The 18,787-nt window shown below is 41.3% G+C and overlaps 1 protein-coding gene across 1 annotated transcript in view; it reads right to left on the bottom strand.

Moving 5' to 3' along the window:
• PDE11A (phosphodiesterase 11A) overlaps positions 1-11,281 on the bottom strand; it is a 349,760-nt gene extending 338,479 nt beyond the window's left edge. The window contains exon 1 of the mRNA XM_060178283.1: positions 10,070-11,281. Within this exon, the coding sequence (XP_060034266.1) occupies positions 10,070-10,966 (897 nt within the window). The 5' untranslated portion in view covers positions 10,967-11,281. The remainder of the gene's footprint in view (positions 1-10,069) is intronic.
• Positions 11,282-18,787: the final 7,506 nt, after the last annotated feature.

Here is an 18,787-nt window from a genome sequence, read left to right as displayed (position 1 = left end):
ACTTTACCCATGCCTTGGGCCTAGTATTCACTCAGTATGTGTGTACTGGAGTTGATGAATAAATGAGTCTGTTGTGTAAACAGGTTTTTCTGAAAGGCTGTCACACCTATAACCCTTTGCGTCATCGCTTTGCCTCCTCTCAGTTCTCCTAACAAAACATCCTGGCTGCTTTTCAGACCCAAAGCCCATTAAACACCTGTATTATCATCATCAACACTAACAAAAATATCACCTCACACTTTTTATTAATGTTTAGAGCTCTGTATTCTCAATGCTTAAAATCGTCTCAAAGAGAACACCTGTTACTCAAGCGCTCTTCCTTTCAACCTCTTGGGGGCACGTTTTTCATGACTATATTAAAGTGGACTGTTTAATAACTTAGAGCGTCAGTGGAAAAGCAAACTGCAGTCACCATGAACCACACAGGATACCTAAAACGACTATTCCACTTGCAACACTTTATCATCCTCCCCCCACCTATTTCAAATTTGTTTTTAGGACACATTGAGAAAAGTAATGAAAAATGATGAAATAAAGGAGGAGTGTTGGGGGGGCGTTTTTATGGCCAAAATTTTTGTTCAGCTTTAGCATTTCATGAAATAGTTTGACCTTCATTTCAGAATGCCATGCTTACTGCAGAATTTTGTAAATGTCTTCAGTATCTTTTCTTACTCATTGTCTGACACTCCAAAGGCTCATCAGTCTAATCACCAATTTAACCATCACAATTAAATCTTGGAGCTCCGAGTGATGGAAAAAATGATCTCCTGAAGAAGAAAAATAGTGTGTGGTTGAATATGAAAAAGAAACAACCTAAAAATATCTGAGCAACAAGGACCAGCAGAAGGATCCCTGTTCAAGCCCCCGGCTCCCCACCTGCAGGGGAGTCACTTCACAAGCGGTGAAGCAGGTCTGCAGGTGTCTCTTTCTCTCCCCCTCTCTGTCTTCCCCTCCTCTATTTCTCTCTGTCCTATCCAACAATGATGACATCAATAACAACAACAATAACTACAACAATAAAACAACAAGGGCAACAAAAGGGGATAAATAAATAAATATTTTTAAGAAAACATCTGAGCAAGAATAGTATCAGGGTGAATGATTCTAACTTTACAAAGCAAGATCAATTTAATCACATAAAGTGTCAAAATCGTAAGAGTATAACGATAAAACTATAGCCGCAGGAGATGCAGAGACAGGGACAAAGCCATAGAACGTATGAGGGAGACAACCTAATAAAAAGTCTGACTTGTGTGACTGACTAGGAGAAACAAAATATAGAACTTGTGGAGACAACACTAATAAAAAGTCTGACTTGTGTGACTGACTAGGAGAAACAAAGTATAGAACTTGTGATAGAATAGGCAAGATTTGAGTTTTATCATTCACATTTAGAGGGATCTTAGGTGGAAAACGGAAGAGAAACCCCCACCTGCAGGGGGAAAGCTTCACAAGTGGTGAAGCAGGGTTGCAAGCATCTCTCTGTTTCTTTCTCTATCACCCCCTTCCCTCTCGATTTCTGGCTGTCTCTATCCAAATCAATAAATAAAGATAATTTTAAAAAGAAAGAAAGAAAATGGAAGAGAAACTATTTCCATACTCCTTGAGTGTAATGCTGGTTCTAAAAGATTTAAATGACATATATAGCATGGGTCAGGGAAGAATTGGGATGGTCAAAATATGCTGAGTTCACAAATCAGTGCAAGACAAAGAGAAAAACTACTGAAGATGAGATAAGAAGAAAGAAACAGAATCCTGGCTTGTATCATGATCAAAACTAGCATAACAGGATGTAGGTATATAGCTCATTGGTATATATGAGATCCTGAGCTGGATCCCTAGCTTTAAAAAACATAATATTGAGCAGGGATAGATAATACAATTGTTATGCAAAGAGCCTCTGGTGTCTGAGGCTCCAAAGTCCCAAATTCAATCCCCTGCACCACCATAAACCAGAGCTGCTCAGTGCTCTGGGTGGGGTGGACATAATGTTATCATTTTTTTTCCTGAGTAATTACAATGTATCAGGTACAGTTTTAGGGACTTCAATGTAATAGTTCACTTTTCTCTTAAAGCAGTAATTTTTAAAACACAGCTATTATTATTTCCATTTTGAAAATGAGGAAATGAAGACTATGAGATTAAGAAATTTTCCCAAGGTGACATTAATAGGTCACTGTTATATGCCATAACAAAGAAAATTGTTTTATCAAGGAAAAACAGTATAAAAAGAAAAAATACACCAGGCTACATAAAAATATGTATTAGAAGTCAATAGGGTAAAAAAGGAGAAACTTGCTAACCAAATAAAAATTAAGACTAGCAATTAGCAAGATCTTAAATTCTCAATCCACATAATACCCCCTTCCCTGCCTTTTGCCAATATTAATGGCCCAGTCTTTACAAGTCATCACTGCTACCATGAAGAGAAAAAAAGGATAAAACTTTTTTCTCAATATCATTTTACAATTATTAAAAAGGCAATTTTGCTTTTCAGGCTGCCTTCATAGTAAGAGTTAGGCCCAGAAAAAAAAAAAAAAGTGTCAACTGCTAAAAATTTGATTTTCTATGCCTATAATAACACCTACAGCTATAATTCTAGGCAACAGAATCACAAGTTAATTGCAGAGGAATCAGGAATTATTCTGTTGAAGACAAAATAATACACAAACAGTATTGTTAAAATTTAGGAGCTGAAAGGGGAAGTAAAAAATAAAAACTATAGGAATGGGAGAAAAATCCAGTGGAGAAAAGTAAGAAAAGTAAAATCAATAAAGAGAAAAGACTGGAATTCCTGAGAAGTTCATCTCAGAAGGGATTTTTTTTTTTTTTTTGGCCTCCAGGGTTATTGCAGGGGATCGGTGCCCACACCACAAATTCACTGCTCCTGGAGGCTATTTTTTTCTCTTTTGTTGCCCTTTTTGTTTTATTATTGTTGTGATTATTATTGTTGTTGTTTTTATGTCGTTGTTTGGATAAGACAAAGAGAAATGGAGAGAGGAGGGGAAGACAGAGAGGGGGAGAGACAGACACTTGTAGACCTCCTTCACCACTTGTGAAGTGACCCCCTGCAGGTGGGGAGCCAGGGGCTCAAATCTGGTTCCTTATGCCAATCTTTGCACTTCACACCATATGTGCTTAACCCACTGGGCTACCGCCCGACCCCCTCAAAAGGGATATTTTTATCCCAAGCACACAATAAGGACATAGAAATAGTGGGAGGGAAGTTTGTGATTGTTCACATTTTTACAGAATCTCCAACAGACCAATTATTAAATTATGTCCCATAGATGTCTAAAACTGTACAGAAATGGACACTAAAGACCAAACGAATGTTATCTCTTACTTGACCTAACCCTGTCAAAGTCCTTAAGGATACATGAATAAAGCACTTCACCAATAACAGAAAGTTAACAAAAGTAGCATTTTAACAAATATGTTAAGTTGTTAAGTGTTGTATTGACAGACATCTCAAAAAAAAAAAAAAAAAAAACATAGGGAGTCGGGCGGTAGCGCAGTGGGTTAAGCGCAGGTGGCGCAAAGCACAAGGACCGGCATAAGGATCCCGGTTCGAGCCCCCGGCTCCCCACCTGCAGGGGAGTCGCTTCACAAGCCGTGAAGCAGGTCTGCAGGTGTCTATCTTTCTCTCCTCCTCTCTGTCTTCCCCTCCTCTCTCCATTTCTCTCTGTCCTATCCAACAACGACAACAATAATAACTACAACAATAAAACAACAAGGGCAACAAAAGGGAATAAATAAAATAAACATTTTAAAAAAACATAAAGCTTGGATTTTGTATAAACTGGTCACTTTTCTATATGAAATTGTCAACTTTCCCCCCACACCTATGGACATCTAATCTTTGATAAGGAGGCCCAAAGGATTAAATGGAAGAAGGAGGCTCTCTTCAATAAATGGTGCTGGGAAAAACTGGGTTGAAACATGCAGAAGAATGAAACTGAACCACTTTATCTCATCAGAAACAAAAATCAACTCCAAATGGATTAAAGACCTGGATGTTAGACCAGAAACAATCAAATACTTAGAGGAAAACATTGGTAAAACACTTTCCCTCCTAAACCTCAAGGACATATTTGATGAAATAAACCCAAGTGCAAGGAAGACTAAAGCAGAAACAAACAAACTATATTAAATTGAAAAGCTTCTGCACAGCCAAAGAAACTATCACACAAAGAGACCCCTCACAGAATGGGAGAAGATCTTCACATGCCATACATCAGACAAGAGACTAATCACCAAAATATACAAAGAGCTCAGCAAACTTAGCAACAGAAAAGCAAATGACCCCATCCATAAATGGGCAGAGGATATGAGCAGAACATTCATTCCAGAGGAGATCCAAAAGGCTAACAAACATATGAAAAACTTCTCCAGGTCGCTGATTGTCAGAGAAATGCAAATAAAGACAACACTGAGATACCACCTCACTCCTGTGAGGTATGGCATACATCAAAAAGGACAGCAGCAACAAATGCTGGAGAGGCTGTGGGGACAGAGGAAGCCTTTTGCACTGCTGGTGGGAATGTAAACTGGTCCAATCTCTGTGGAGAGCAGTCTGGAGAACTCTCACAAGGCTAGATAAGGACCTTCCATATGACCCAGTAATTCCTCTCCTGGGGATCTACCCCAAGTACTCCATAACACCCAACCAAAAAGATGTGTGTACTCCTATGTTCATAGCAGCACAATTCATAATAGCTAAAACCTGGAAGCAACCCAGGTGCCCAACAACAGATGAGTGGCTGAGAAAGCTGTGGTCTATATACACAATGGAATACTATGCAGCTATCAAGAACAATGAACCCACCTTCTCTGACCCATCTTGGACAGAGCTAGAAGGAATTATGTTAAGTGAGCTAAGTCAGAAAGATAAAGATGAGTATGGGATGATCCCACTCATCAACAGAAGTTGAGAAAGAAGATCAGAAAGGGAAACTAAAAGCAGGATCTGACTAAATTGAAAGTAGGGCACCAAAGTAAAAACCCTGTGGTGAGGGGTAAACATACAGCTTCCTGGGCCGGCAGTGGGGGGGGGGGGCGATGGGACACAATCTTTTGGTGGTGGGAATGGTGTTTATGTACACACCTATTAAATTTTAGTCATGTAAATCACTATTAATATGAAAGGGGGAAAATTGATTGTATGTCTAACAAAGGGACTTTTCAAAGTTAACCCAATTACCAAATAATGTGATGTTAACAATAACTATCCATTGTCTTCTTGAACCCTAAGACAGCAGGAACCTCACATTTCCACTATAGAGCCTCTACTTTCCCCAGTCCTGGGACCCTAGGGTATGGCCCACTTTCCCGTATGCTTCTTCCAATTCTTTTTTTTTTTCTCTGTCCTATCAACAACGACTACAACAATAAAATAATAAGGGCAACAAAATGGAATAAGTAAATAAATATAAAATATTTTTTAAAAAAAGAAACACAAAGAAGGAAAAAAAATGACCCCAAACTCCATGACCCGAGATGTTCATATTTTTGGACGGTATTTTTGTAACCTACTTAAAAAAAAAAAAGATTTGGAAAATGTTCTATCTATCCTTGTCAATACCCTTAATGATAGAGGCCTCAGGACTTGTACTTACATAAATGCTTCTTGAATTTTTCCACCCAAGTTACCCTAGAGGCGGGGAAGATGAATGAATGTATTGCTAGGCTGGTGGAAGGTGAAACCATGTGTGCCTTACTGGTGTGTAAGAGAGCAGAAGAAACTTCTTTGAAACCCTAAAGCAACCAGAAGGACAGAAATTACTAAAGTTAGGGCAGAAATAAATAACATTGAGAATAGGAAAACCATACAAAAGATCAATGAAAGTAAATGTTGGTTCTTCGAAAGAGTAAACAAAATCGACAAACCTTTAGCCAGACTCACAAAACAAAAAAGGGAGAAGACCCAAATAAATCGGATAGTAAATGAAAGAGGAGATATCACAACAGACACTGCAGAAATTCAACATATCATGCGAGGCTTCTATGAACAACTATATGCCACCAAGTTAGAGAACCTGGAAGAAATGAATGATTTCCTAGATACCTACCAACTTCCAAAACTAAGTAAAGAGGAAGTGGATAACATGAACAGGCCCATCACAGCTAATGAAATTGAAACAGTTATCAAAAATCTTCCCAAAAATAAAAGTCCTGGACCAGATGGTTTTACAAATGAATTCTACAAAACTTTCAAAGAAGAACTAATACCTCTACTTTTAAAAGTCTTCCAGAAGATTGAAGACACTGGAATACTCCCTGCCAGCTTCTATGAAGCCAACATCACCCTGATACCAAAAGCAGACAGGGACACAACCAAAAAAGAAAACTACAGACCAATATCTCTGATGAACATAGATGTGAAAATATTGAACAAAATTCTAGCCAACCGGATACAGCAGTATATCAAAAAAAATTGTTCATCATGACCAAGTGGGGTTTATCCCAGGCATGCAAGGTTGGTTTAATATACGTAAATCAATCAATGTGATCCACCACATCAACAAAAGCAAGACCAAAAACCACATGGTCATATCAATAGATGCAGAGAAAGCCTTTGACAAAATACAACATCCCTTTATGATCAAAACACTACAAAAAATAGGAATAGATGGAAAATTCCTGAAGATAGTGGAGTCTATATATAGCAAACCTACAGCCAACATCATACTCAATGGTGAAAAACTGGAAGCATTTCCCCTCAGATCAGGTACTAGACAGGGCTGCCCACTATCACCATTACTATTCAACATAGTGTTGGAAGTTCTTGCCATAGCAATCAGGCAGGAGCAAGGAATTAAAGGAATACAGATTGGAAGAGAAGAAGTCAAACTCTCCTTATTTGCAGATGACATGATAGTATACATGGAAAAACCTAAGGAATCTAGCAAGAAGCTTTTGGAAATCATCAGGCAATACAGTAATGTATCAGGCTATAAAATTAACATTCAAAAGTCAGTGGCATTCCTCTATGCAAACACTAAGTTAGAAGAAATTGAAATCCAGAAATCAGTTCCTTTTTCTATAGCAACAAAAACAATAAAATATCTAGGAATAAACCTAACCAAAGAAGTGAAAGACTTGTATACTGAAAATTATGAGTCACTACTCAAAGAAACTGAAAAAGACACAAAGAAGTGGAAAGATATTCCATGCTCATGGGTTGGAAGAATTAACATCATCAAAATGAATATATTACCCAGAGCCATCTACAAATTTAATGCTATCCCCATCAAGATCCCAAGCACATTTTTTAGGAGAATAGAACAAATGCTACAAATGTTTATCTGGAACCAGAAAAGACCTAGAATTGCCAAAACAATCTTGAGAAAAAAGAACAGAACCAGAGGCATCACACTGCCAGATCTCAAACTGTATTATAGGGCCATTGTCATCAAAACTGCTTGGTACTGGAACATGAACAGACACACTGACCAGTGGAATAGAATTGAGAGCCCAGAAATGAGGCCCCACACCTATGGACAGCTTCTCCCAATTCTTATCAAATAATATTGCATCTGCTGATTGCAACCTAATCAATACAACGAGTGCCACCCCAGCATGCTTCACTTCAGATTGTGTCCAGAGACTTCAGGTGTGGAATGACAACCCTTCAGCTTCATCACTCGGGTGAGACCTTTCCTTTCATAGTATTCTCTAACTCCATCCCAGGTGGTTCACTTCCTAACAAAGTCCCAAAACCTAGATATAGACCAGGTTCCAGGAGATAGAGCATATGTTCACACGTATCCATAAACCAGGGCAAATATATACCTGAAAGCAGTAGTACACTAGAGTTTGCAGTGAGTACCCCCCAACACTTCATCTCCACTATTCCATCCTTTGGGTCCATGATTCTTCAACAATTTGTTTGGCTTTGTATGTTAACTCTCTTTTCAGCCCCCAGGTTCCAGATGCCATCAGGATGCTGGCCAGGCTTCCCCGGATTGAAGACCCCACCAATGAGTCCTGGAGCTCCGCTTCTCCAGAGACCCACCCTACTAGGGAAAGAGAGAGGCAGACTGGGAGTATGGACCGACCAGTCAACGCCCATATTCAGCGGGGAAGCAATTACAGAAGCCAGACCTTCTACCTTCTGCAACCCTCAATGACCCTGGGTCCATGCTCCCAGAGGGATAGAGAATGGGAAAGCTAGTGGGGAGGGGATGGGATATAGAGATTGGGTGGCGGGAATTGTGTGGCGTTGTACCCTCTCATCCTATGATTTTGTTAATGTCTCCTTTCTTATATTAAAAAAAAAGAAGAAGAAGAAGAAAATAAATTGTCAACTTTCAGATGGAGTAGAGAAATTTTTTCCAGTAGTGTCCTTCCCAGCACTTGTCATTATAATTTTTTTTTCCCTCCAGGGTTACTGCTAGGGCTCAGTGCCTGCACTGTGAATCCACTGCTCCTGGAGGCTACCTTTCCCATTTTTGTTGCCCGTTACCCTGGTTGTTGTTATTGTTATTGTTGTTGTTGCTGTTGTTGTTGGATAGGACAGAGAAAGATCAAGAAAGGAGGGGAGACAGACAGGGGGAGAGAAAGACAGACACCTACAGACCTGCCTCACCGTCTGTGAAAGGACCCCCTGCAAGCTGGGGGCTTGAACCAGTATCCTTATGCTGGTCCTTGTGCTTTAAGTCACTATAACTAACAGCAACCAAGCTCTAGAAAAATCTGTCACTCTATTTAACAACTACAGTAAGTGTTCATTAGATGATTATAATACTTTCATAACCAAGGACAAGAACTTACAACTCCTATGAGCCTGAAGAAGTATCACCGTAAGTGATGTCAATTTTCACCACATTCAGCGAACAAATATTAAAATAAATTAGAAGTTAGAAATCACTAGTTTTCAGAGCTGGCTTATAATATCAATTACAAAGATGAATGTTCTGGCAATACCAGACTTTAGATTTCCCTTTCCAGTTGAAACTTACCCTCCAGATTGCCTTTGTAATTACTAGAACTTTGTCTCTTTCTTTTTGATTTACAAACTGAAACCCCACTAGTTCAGTCCTGTCAAAAGCTGACTCATATAATGCTGTATTCCAGCCTAAAGATAAATAAGTCCTCTTGTCCACAAAAAAGTACAAACTAAGCAACAGCTTAACAGAAACAGAAACAGCTCAAATATATTTTTAAAGAAACAAATCCTTTTCTCATCTTCCCTGTCCTGGATTTCATGCAATTGTAAGCTAGAGGTGGGAACAGAAGAACCCTTAAGCACTTTCTTCCCTTCCCAGTCTTGAATGAAAAGGAAATGCACTATGATCTCAAAAAGATATCAGAGACACAAACATGCCTATTTTCTTAAGATTAACACTGGAATTCTAGATATTTTCTAGTGTTCACAAATACATCCTAAAGTCAAATTGTGATATTCTTAAAGTATCTTGACAGAGAAAAATGTGGTATTACTTGGTTAGAAAAGTATCCCTTCTAAAAAGAAAAAAAAAAAAGTATCCCTTCTAACTATGAATTTTCTACAAGGCACTGGTGTTAGGTAAAGACCTTCACATGGGGGTCGGGCGGTAGCACAGCAGGTTAAGCACACGAGGTGCAAAGTGCAAGACCAGCATAAGGATCCCGTTTTGAGCCCAGGGCTCCCCACCTGCAGAGGAGTCACTTCACAAGTGGTGAAGCAGGTCTGCAGGTGTCTATCTTTCTCTCCCCCTCTCTGTCTTCCCCTCCTCTCTCCATTTCTCTCTGTTCTATCCAACAAGGAACTACATCAACAACAACAATAATGACCACAACAAGGCTACAACAACAAGGGCAACAAAAGGGGGAAAAATGGCCTCCAGGGGCAGTGGATTCATGGTGCAGCCACTGAGCCCCAGCAATAACCCTGGAGGCAGAAAAAAAAAATCGCATTAGGGAATACTCTATTAACATTCTAACTTGGCATAAACTTAGAAGGAATTTAAATAAGATTCATATTGTAAGGAGTGAGGATCAATGTGTTCTCGGATGCCGAAAGGCAACTGAAGTTTTGGTTTGCATGGCATTGGGACCTTAAGAGGGGAACAATGCAAAATCCTACCTGGTAGGCATCTGGAATGTTGACCGTTTCTCCATGCTCCCCCACATAGCCAATGATGCCTTTGCCCCAGGGGACCTGCACCTCGTTGGAGTTCTCTGTGTTGCTACAGGGGAGCAGTGGAGTTCCTGCATGGACATCAAAGAATTTGGAGACCAAGCTCTTCTTGCCAGCAGCTGCCCCTTCAACCAGAAAGAGAGAACAGCGGTCAGCATCTACCATGAGGCAGACAAAAATGAGGATCTTGTAGCTCAGGCTGGTAAGGTCAAGGTCATTGGAGATATCTTTGACAAGTTCCAGGAAGAACTGACGCTCGTTGTGTTTTTTGAGGTGGCACTTGTAGTCCATGGCAGTAGGGGGGTACTGAGGCAGATTAACCCTTGATTCCAGCAGGGCGCTGAGAATGTGGGCTGTGGTGGGCGGCAAGGAGCTGGCCTTGCGGAGAAGCGCTCTCCGGCGCACACTGCTCAGGGGTTCCTGGGAGCGAGAGGTCACCTGTTCATCGTAGGTCCTGTTCGCATGAATGGCCTTGGAGCGAGCGAAACTCTTCCTCAGCTCTTTCTGAGAAGTTCTCCGCTGCAGGTTCTCATTGCCCGGATTGCCGCCGGCCCAGCTGGTACTCAGGGCAGCCCCACCACAGTTCCCAGGGGTGGCCTGGCTATTGTCAGAGTCATTTTGTGCCACGCCACTACCAATGCTGCTGCCGCCATCGTCAGTCAAGCTGGTGGTGCCAAGCGGTGTGGACCTCGGACTCACGGCCCCCTGACTCTCTCTGTGCCTCTGCAGCCACTTCTCCACCATCTCCTGTTTCCCCTTCCGCATCCAGTAATCTTCGAATAATTCTGGGTGCCTGTCCAGGAAACTTTCCACCTCCCCAAAATCCAGGCGGGAAGTTGTCATGGTCCCGGACACAATTTTCGTTGCTTCTCTCTACTTGGATGAGACGTCTACCTGTCAAAGCCCGCCCGCTAGCTGCACATGTCAACCCCCCGCAGTACTGGGATCCCAGCTAAGTGCAGAAATTCTGCTGAGCAGTGTGATTCCAGCTTGGGGGGGGCCGGGGCGCCCCTTTCTCCAGGCTCGGAGAGTGGCTGGCACTAACCCCTCCCTCTGTCTTGAGACTCCTGCGCCCGGGTGCAGAGAGCTGCGGCGGCCACAGCTCGGTCCGGAAAAGCCAGAGTTTCTCGCTGCCCTCGCTCCGCCCGCCGCCACTGCTGTAACGCGCGAGTGGAGCACAGGGAGAGGAGGTGGGGCAGGACACGCCCCTGCGAGGGCCACGCGGACCCGAGGCTCAGGGTGGGAGGAGGGAGACGCGGGCTCCAGAGCAGCCCAAGTCGGGACTAGCCCAGAATGGGAGGGAACAGGATCAACACCGAAAGAGAGCACGATCAGAGAGGTAAACCTCTTTCCTGCCGCCTCCTTTCTCTCTTACGTCCCCAACCCTCCCACTTCCCTGCCCCCCCCCCCCAATTTGACAGTTTTTCTAGGAGGTCCCGGGAGTCCAGCAAGAGAGAGCCCAAGTGCCAAGTGTGAGGTTTTACAAGGATCAGACCCAGAAGCTGACTCCAAAGAGTATGCTGGGAGACAGGCAGGATTCCTGGGACTGCCTGCTAACACTGCCCAAGTCCTTGTGGGCTTTCAGAAATAGTGATGGGATTGAGTTTACTGGAAGTTAGCAAATTAAGCTACCCTGTCTGAGCAATTCCTGATTTCAAACACATTCAAAGATCTGGCTATGAGGAGTTGAGAAAAGAATGGGAGGTGGAGGGAGGATGTAAAATGGTAGTTTGAATGAGGAACTCTGCCCAGCACTGACAGGGTTTGGTGGATTTGAGGGTTCAAAGGGCTTTCTTCCAAGCCTGCCCTTCATAGTGGGAGGTTTTTCTTCTTTTCATGAACAACTTGATGATACCTGTGTCCACTCAATCTGAAATGTCACCAAGACTATTTCCTTCATGCTCAGTATCCCAGTGTTGCTGGGAAAGGATTTCTCCTCTCTGGGGCTTTTTTTTTACTTTATTCCCTTTGCCCTAGAGATGCTCCAGGTCTGGCTAATCTCACTAGTTAGGCTGAAAATAACATCAGATTTCCCTTGGGTCTTTTCCAAACCTAGTGGTTAAGCTCAAGTGATTTGCCAGAAAAGAACAGGATAACACTTTCTAGAAGCCCAGGGGTCTCTTCTTTGTGAGAAACAAAAGCAGCTCAAAAAACAGAGCAATAGTATAGACTGGCTCTCACAGAATAGAGTGGTAAAGAGGGAGAGAAAGAGAGAGAGAGAAGAGGGAGAGAAATGAAAAGAAATTGGACAGCAATGTTTTATTTTTTTATTTATAAAAAGGAAACATTGACTAAACCATAGGATAAGAGGGATACAACTCCACACAATTCCCACCACCAGAACTCTGTATCCCATCCCCTCCCCTGATAGTTTTCTCAATATGTATACCCCTTTCCCATATTAGGGAGCTACTCTCTTCCTCTCTTCCCTGATCCAGCTTTCTGATTCTTTTTCCAGCCATGACATCTTTTCCCCAGACAATAACTTGGATCCACCTGCATATCATATTTCAGGCTCAGGGGAAAAAAAGAAAAATTAAAAAAAAACTAGTATAACCGCAGTTTGGAATATAACTAAAATATGCCTACTAACTATCTACAAAATAGAGGACCACCCACCCCCCAACTCTTCATCTGCACTATTCCAGCCTTTAGGTCCATGATTGGTCAACAATTTGCTTGGCTTTGTATGTTAACTCTTTTCAACCACCAGGCTCCAGATGCTAGCATGATGCCGACCAGACTTCCCTGGACAGACAACTCCACCAATGTGTCCTGGAGCTCTGCTTCCCCAAAGCCCTTCCCCACTAGGGAAAGAGAGAGGCAGGCTGGGAGTATGGATCGATCTGTCAATGCCCATGTTCAGTGGGGAAGCAATTACAGAAGCCAGACCTACCACATTCTGCATCTGACGGCAACGTTTTAACAGGTTTTCACATGGGAGGCATACACCAAGTAGGACACAGTAGGTAAAACTTACACCCAGAAGACATCCTCAGGCAAGTGGACAGAGTACTAACTATGTAGTGAGCAAATTAAATTAACCTATTTAGTGATCCTAAGGTAGACTTCTGATATGGGAGGACTCTTGTTCCATTTGAAAGGTGGGGAGATGTTGAGAATTGAATAGTTCTCCTAAGGCACACAGGCAGTCAGTGTCAAAACTAGACTGAATCCATTTCACTTGACTTCAGGGTGAGGCATACTCTTGGTCACATCACTGCATAACTTCCTGCTTGTGTTATCTTGGTCTAATCTATGCCAGTATTTGTGTCAGAGACAAAAATGGAGAGACAGGAGTAAAAGTTTCTCTGAATAGTGTTCTGATAGCACCAAGAGAACCAAAGAGGGAGAGAGAAAGGCACTGGCTCAAAAATACCAAACTTTCCAATACAGTATGTCTACGGCACTGTAAATACACCCTAGTATAAATCAGCTCCTTCGTAGGGCTACATTATGGTGGAGAGACAGCCACACACACACAAAGACACACACAGGAAACAATGTCAGTGATAAGTGTTATGAAGGAAAAATAAAGAATTAGCAAAGAATTAAATAAAGGTGTTCAACAATTTGCTTGGTTTTGTATAGTAACTCTCTTTTCAACCACCAGGTTCCAGACGCTAGCAGGATGCGACCAGCCTTCCCTGGACCGACAACCCCACCAATGTGCCTTGGATCTCTGCTTCCCCAGAGCTCTTCCCCACTAGGGAAAGAGAGAGGCAGGCTGGGAGTATAGATCGACCTGTCAAAGCCCATGTTCAGCGGGGAAGCCATTACAGAAGCCAGACCTTCAACCTTCTGCATCCCACAATGATCTTGGGTCCATGCTCCCAGAGGGATAGAGAGTGGGAAAGCTATCAGTGGAGGGGATTTTATACGGTGGTCTGGTAGTGGGAACTGTGCGAAGCTGTACCCCTCTTATCCTATAGTTTTGTCAATATTTCCTTTTTATAAATAAAAAATTTAAAAAAAGAAATAAAGGAGTGAGGTGATGGAAATGTCTTTCTTTTTTAATATTTTTATTTAGATATTATTGGATGGAGACCGAGAGAAGTTGAGAAAGAAGGGGATATAGAGAAAGAGAAAGACAGAGAGATACCTGCAGCCCTGCTTCACCACTTGTGAAGCCTTCCCCCTGCAGGTGGAGGCAGGGGGCTTGAATTTGGATCTTTGAGCACTGTAATGTGTGTGTTTAACCAGGTGTGCCACTGCCTAGCCCACGGAAATGTGTAAAACTCACCTAAACAAAGGTCTATTAGAAACGGAGAATGAGATTCGACTTCCGGAGGCGGAGCTACGAGCAGCAGATGGCTTTCTCTCCTCTCCTCTCCTCTCCCAGATCAACTAGGAATACCAAAGGAGACCACCCGGACCGAAACAAGACAGGACTAGAATGACCACAGAAACCCAGTAAATCACCCGTGAGTACAAACACGCGTGGCTGGTGACAGAGAGGAGAGAGGGGCCTAAGGAGAGATTAAGTGACTGCTAACAGTTCGACAGTTTGTCAGTGGAGACACCACCTCCAGTCTGCTCCACCAACAAGGGGACAGCTGAAGGGAGGAAAGGACTCCCCAGAGACTCACCAAGTACAACTCTGAGTCTCCATTGCTACTACCCTCAGAATCTGGAGCAGCAACAGGGAGGGACACCAGGGCACAGAGATCTAACCGGGAAACTCAGGAGAAGACCTATACCTCGGTGGCATAGCTGAAGGGCTGTGAAAGTCTCTTTGCATAACCACTGGATTATCTCTGCCACACCCTGCTTTATCTCTTGGTCAGGAGTCATTGATTAAGCCAAGAAGCCTATTGATAGTTTAAAAGCCCTCAGGCTACCATAGCCTACAGGGGAAAAAAAAAGGCTTTTACACCACTGAACTCCAACTCAGGGATTGAAAAAACTGTTAACTTATATAAAATGGTTAAAACAACAAGAAAAAATAATGGAGACTCGAACCAGGACAAGAGTCCAGCTAAAAGTCCTCCAGAGGGCGAAGCACAAAACAACGAGTTCAACATCCAAACATTAGCTAAGGAAATAATAACAGGAGTGAGTAAAGAATTTGAAAAAATTGTAATCAGAAATGCAGGAACAACAAATGAGAATATGGAAGAAAATTCTAATAATCGCATGGTTATTAGAGAGCTGAAAGCTGAAATTGCTGAGCTAAGAAGGCAACTAGCTGAACAAGCTAAAACAGTATCAGAGCAGGGCAACAAAATAGATGAACTCCAGAAAGCAGTAGAGGGCAGAGAGAATAGAATCAATGAGGCTGAAGACAGAATTAGCAAGATTGAGGATGAATTAGAGACAACTAAAAAAGAAGTAAGAGATCTCAAAAAGAGATTAAGAGATGCTGAAAACAACAACAGAGTCCTATGGGATGACTTCAAAAGAAACAATATACGCATTATTGGCTTACCAGAGGAAGAAAGAGAAGGGGAGGAAGAAAGCGTTCTCCAGGCCATAATAGCTGAAAATTTCTCTAGTCTAGACAACACCAAAGACATAAAGATTCAAGAAGCCCAGAGGGTCCCAAACAGAATTAACCCAGACCTAAAGACACCAAGACATGTCATACTTAGATTGGAAAGGAATAAGGATAAAGAAAGGATCCTCAAGGCTGCAAGAGAAAAACAAAGAGTCACCTACAAAGGAAAACCCATAAGATTAGCAGCGGACTTCTCCATACAAACACTACAGGCCAGAAGAGAATGGCAAGATATCTATCGAGTGCTCAATGAGAAAGGCTTTCAGCCAAAAATACTATATCCTGCTAGATTGTCATTCAGACTAGATGGAAGCATCAAAACCTTCTCAGACAAGCAACAGTTGAAGGAAGCAACCATCACCAAGGCTGCCTTGAAAGAAGTTCTGAAAGGTTTCCTATAAACAACCAGACCACCACAAATAGAACATATATCAAAACACTCTAAAACTCTACAAGAATGGCGTTAAAATATCTTCAATCTTTGATATCAATAAATGTGAATGGCCTGAATTCACCTATTAAAAGACACAGAGTAGGAATATGGATCAGAAAACACAACCCAACAATATGTTGTCTACAGGAAACTCACCTAACGCAACAAGACAAACACAGACTTAAAGTGAAAGGATGGAAAACTATCATACAAGCCAATGGCCCACAAAAAAGGGCAGGAACAGCTATTCTCATATCTGACATGATAGACTTTAAAATAGATAAAATTAAAAAAGATAGGAATGGACACTACTTAATGCTCAGAGGATCAGTCAATCAAGAGGACTTAACAATTATTAATATCTATGCACCCAATGAGAAGCCATCTAAATACATCAAACTTCTACTGAAAGAGCTACAGCAATATATTAACAGTAACACAATCATAGTAGGGGACTTCAACACCCCACTATCTCAACTTGACAGATCATCCAGGCAGAAAATCAGTAAAGACATAAGGGAGCTAAATGAAGAGATAGATAAACTAGAACTATTGGACATTTTCAGAGTCATTCATCCCAAGAAACTGGAATACACATTTTACTCAAATCCACATGGATCATTCTCAAGGATAGACCATATGTTAGGCCACAAAGACAGCATCAGCCTATTCAAGAGCACTGAAATCATCCCAAGCATCTTCTCAGACCACAGTGGAATTAAACTAACACTTAACAATCAACAAAAGATTAGTAACAGTGCCAAAATGTGGAAGCTCAACAGTACACTTCTTAACAACTTCTGGGTCAAAGAGGAAATCAAGGAAGAAATCAAAATGTTTCGAGAGTTCAATGAAAATGAAGACACAAGCTATCAAAATATTTGGGACACAGCTAAAGCAGTCCTAAGAGGGAAGTTCATAGCTATACAAGCACACATTAGGAAACAAGAAAAGGCACAAATAAACAGCCTGATTGCACATCTTAAAGACCTAGAAGAAGAACAACAAAGGAACCCTAAAGCAACCAGAAGGACAGAAATTACTAAAGTTAGGGCAGAAATAAATAACATTGAGAATAGGAAAACCATACAAAAGATCAATGAAAGTAAATGTTGGTTCTTCGAAAGAGTAAACAAAATCGACAAACCTTTAGCCAGACTCACAAAACAAAAAAGGGAGAAGACCCAAATAAATCGGATAGTAAATGAAAGAGGAGATATCACAACAGACACTGCAGAAATTCAACATATCATGCGAGGCTTCTATGAACAACTATATGCCACCAAGTTAGAGAACCTGGAAGAAATGAATGATTTCCTAGATACCTACCAACTTCCAAAACTAAGTAAAGAGGAAGTGGATAACATGAACAGGCCCATCACAGCTAATGAAATTGAAACAGTTATCAAAAATCTTCCCAAAAATAAAAGTCCTGGACCAGATGGTTTTACAAATGAATTCTACAAAACTTTCAAAGAAGAACTAATACCTCTACTTTTAAAAGTCTTCCAGAAGATTGAAGACACTGGAATACTCCCTGCCAGCTTCTATGAAGCCAACATCACCCTGATACCAAAAGCAGACAGGGACACAACCAAAAAAGAAAACTACAGACCAATATCTCTGATGAACATAGATGCGAAAATATTGAACAAAATTCTAGCCAACCGGATACAGCAGTATATCAAAAAGATTGTCCATCATGACCAAGTGGGGTTTATCCCAGGCATGCAAGGTTGGTTTAATATACGTAAATCAATCAATGTGATCCACCATATCAACAAAAGCAAGACCAAAAACCACATGGTCATATCAATAGATGCAGAGAAAGCCTTTGACAAAATACAACATCCCTTTATGATCAAAACACTACAAAAAATGGGAATAGATGGAAAATTCCTGAAGATAGTGGAGTCTATATATAGCAAACCTACAGCCAACATCATACTCAATGGTGAAAAACTGGAAGCATTTCCCCTCAGATCAGGTACTAGACAGGGATGCCCACTATCACCATTACTATTCAACATAGTGTTGGAAGTTCTTGCCATAGCAATCAGGCAGGAGCAAGGAATTAAAGGAATACAGATTGGAAGAGAAGAAGTCAAACTCTCCTTATTTGCAGATGACATGATAGTATACATGGAAAAACCTAAGGAATCTAGCAAGAAGCTTTTGGAAATCATCAGGCAATACAGTAATGTGTCAGGTTATAAAATTAACATTCAAAAGTCAGTGGCATTCCTCTATGTAAACACTAAGTTAGAAGAAATTGAAATCCAGAAATCAGTTCCTTTTTCTATAGCAACAAAAACAATAAAATATCTAGGAATAAACCTAACCAAAGAAGTGAAAGACTTGTATACTGAAAATTATGAGTCACTACTCAAAGAAATTGAAAAAGACACAAAGAAGTGGAAAGATATTCCATGCTCATGGGTTGGAAGAATTAACATCATCAAAATGAATATATTACCCAGAGCCATCTACAAATTTAATGCTATCCCCATCAAGATCCCAAGCACATTTTTTAGGAGAATAGAACAAATGCTACAAATGTTTATCTGGAACCAGAAAAGACCTAGAATTGCCAAAACAATCTTGAGAAAAAAGAACAGAACCGGAGGCATCACACTGCCAGATCTCAAACTATATTATAGGGCCATTGTCATCAAAACTGCTTGGTACTGGAACATGAACAGACACACTGACCAGTGGAATAGAATTGAGAGCC

This window comes from Erinaceus europaeus, chromosome 18 (genome assembly GCF_950295315.1).
Source record: "Erinaceus europaeus chromosome 18, mEriEur2.1, whole genome shotgun sequence".
Classification (NCBI taxonomy): Eukaryota; Metazoa; Chordata; class Mammalia; order Eulipotyphla; family Erinaceidae; genus Erinaceus; species Erinaceus europaeus.
This window is presented reverse-complemented; position numbering and strand designations above follow the sequence as displayed.